We start from the raw sequence: 2168 nt of genomic DNA on the forward strand, positions 1-2168 counted from the left end.
TATCATAGGAGAGAGACATGTAGTGTAAAATACACCAAATGATCTATTTTTGGATCCCCTTAAACAGCTGATTGTTAGTTCCATTCAATATATGGTTGAGTAACTTCAACACATTTACGATGGCTTTGAATAACTATTTTACACAGTAGATTGAATCAGGAAGTGGAGGGAAATTAATTGGATTTGGGTGCTATAACTTAAAAATGAATACGAATAAATGGGGTTAGGAATGGGGAAGGGGTTATTATTTTAAAGCTTCGAGTCTAGGTGAAGTTTGTTGTCAAATGTGACCTCGAGTCCATACCCTCTGGCCCTTCCCTCTGGATCTGTGCATAGCCTAATTTAGACTGAACTGTATTTGATCGTCTCACCTCCCAGCTTGGCACGTCCCAGCTGGGAAGAGACCGAGGGCCCTAGGACCAGGTGGAGGGATTTGTATCTCTTCGCTGGCCTGTGGAGGCGCACTTTGGGATCCCCCCAGTCAGAGATGGTTATGTGAGCAGGGAAAGGAAAGTTTGGGGCTCTCTGCTATGAACTGCTGCTCCGCTGACCCGACACGATAAGGCGGGAGAAGATGGATGGATGGATGTATAGATGGATTAAATTGATGGCACACGTTTTTCCCCCCCACATGTTAACCTCCTCACACATCGTGGAATCATCCTGCTTTCTACCTCCATATTCCTTCCCCTACCCCTATGTCTCTAAATCTCTCTCCATGTTGGCCGCTGTCCTGACAGAGAACTGAAACACTCCGCCGCTCTCAGCAGCGCTGCTATTCCATCCTGCAGAAGTGATGCTGTAGCATGTGTGACGCACGCGAGCAGGACTGTCTACGTACTGCAGTGTGGTCCCGGCTGCGTGGTTGTTCAGCTACACCACACACACACAGGACACACAGCGACACACACACACACACACACCCACCCAAAGTCACAACACACACACACACACAACACACAACACAGAGGTCTTGATGTCTCTGCATGTACTTGTGCAGTATTCTGCTGCGGTCACTCACATCGACATTTTTTATCTGCAGCAGGGAGATTCCATCTGCAGTGTTTATCTGTGGAAAATCTGCCACAAGTCATCAGTGTGGCGCCTGTTATACTCTTCAGAGTGTTTTCATGATAGATTTGTTTCTGAGCATACAATATGTATCTTTGTGTCTCCTCAGGCCTCTCACCAGTTCATGCCGCTGTCATCTTCTTCCTCTCTTTTGCGTCCTCTGCATCATCCCTAAATCAAACGCTGCTGGCATTAAGTTGTTGTTGACCGTCATGGCTGCCTGCTGCTGCTGTCTACCTCCTGGCCTCTCTCCTCATACAAAAAGTCTCCCCTCACACATGGTGAAATAAACCCACCCCCTTAAGAACAGAATCAAGAATAACCTTTATTCGTGCCACAGAGCAAGTGGCTGTTGCTGACGGTGACTTTCTTTATGCTCTTGCTTTGCAGTGGCGGTACTATTTAACCGAGCCCTAGAATTTACGGAGGTGAGTTTCTCGGAGTAATTGCAAACAAGATTTAAACGTTTCAGGGTGACTTTTAAATCAGAGTGTCAGCTCATTTGTTATGTACACTTGTCAGATGATGCACTTGATACGGACCCCCATCTTTGAGGAGGAGCCGCAATATTTTCCGGCCCTGGCCGCACTCTCAGGGCCGCGGTCCGCTAGGCCATACCCCGGCAGATACGTGCGGAAGCCCCCGGTACAGGCCGTGGATGTGTTGTCCACTCTGAGGACTCTCCTGACGGCAGGATCTCCAATGAACTGCAGGGCCCCGAGCAAACCCCCTGCTTCATACAGAGTCTAAACACAATGAAAAATATTTACTGAACATACAGGATTAAACAGTGGTTTATACCGACAAGTACTCGGTATGACACATGTGGGTCAATGTCTGTTGGACAATTATCTTGGATCACCCAAAAATACCATTCCAATCAAAGTAGCACATTTCTCTCATGCATTTAAGCCGGACAACTTCCCTTTTCTCCAACGTTATACTTATTTCCTCCAATGGAAATATTGTCAACCTTTTACAGCACTGAACTCTAACTGTTGTCATGGGCCACCAATATAGTGAAGTCAGCCATCGCACATTTAAAATGTAACAAATGATCTGATCATAAAAATGAAAAAAGATTCTCCATAGGAAAT

General features: G+C 46.3%; 1 protein-coding gene across 1 annotated transcript in view; it reads right to left on the reverse strand.

Moving 5' to 3' along the window:
• LOC104959313 (breakpoint cluster region protein-like) overlaps positions 1-1896 on the reverse strand; it is a 56382-nt gene extending 54486 nt beyond the window's left edge. Inside the window, exons 1-2 of the mRNA XM_010787181.1 lie at positions 1873-1896; positions 1661-1817 (exon numbers count right to left, since the gene is read on the reverse strand). Of these exons, the coding sequence (XP_010785483.1) occupies positions 1661-1817; positions 1873-1896 (181 nt within the window). The remainder of the gene's footprint in view (positions 1-1660; positions 1818-1872) is intronic.
• Between the last annotated feature and the right edge of the window lie 272 nt (positions 1897-2168).

This window comes from Notothenia coriiceps, unplaced genomic scaffold, assembly GCF_000735185.1.
Source record: "Notothenia coriiceps isolate Sejong01 unplaced genomic scaffold, NC01 NC01_scaffold00030210, whole genome shotgun sequence".
NCBI lineage: Eukaryota > Metazoa > Chordata > Actinopteri > Perciformes > Nototheniidae > Notothenia > Notothenia coriiceps.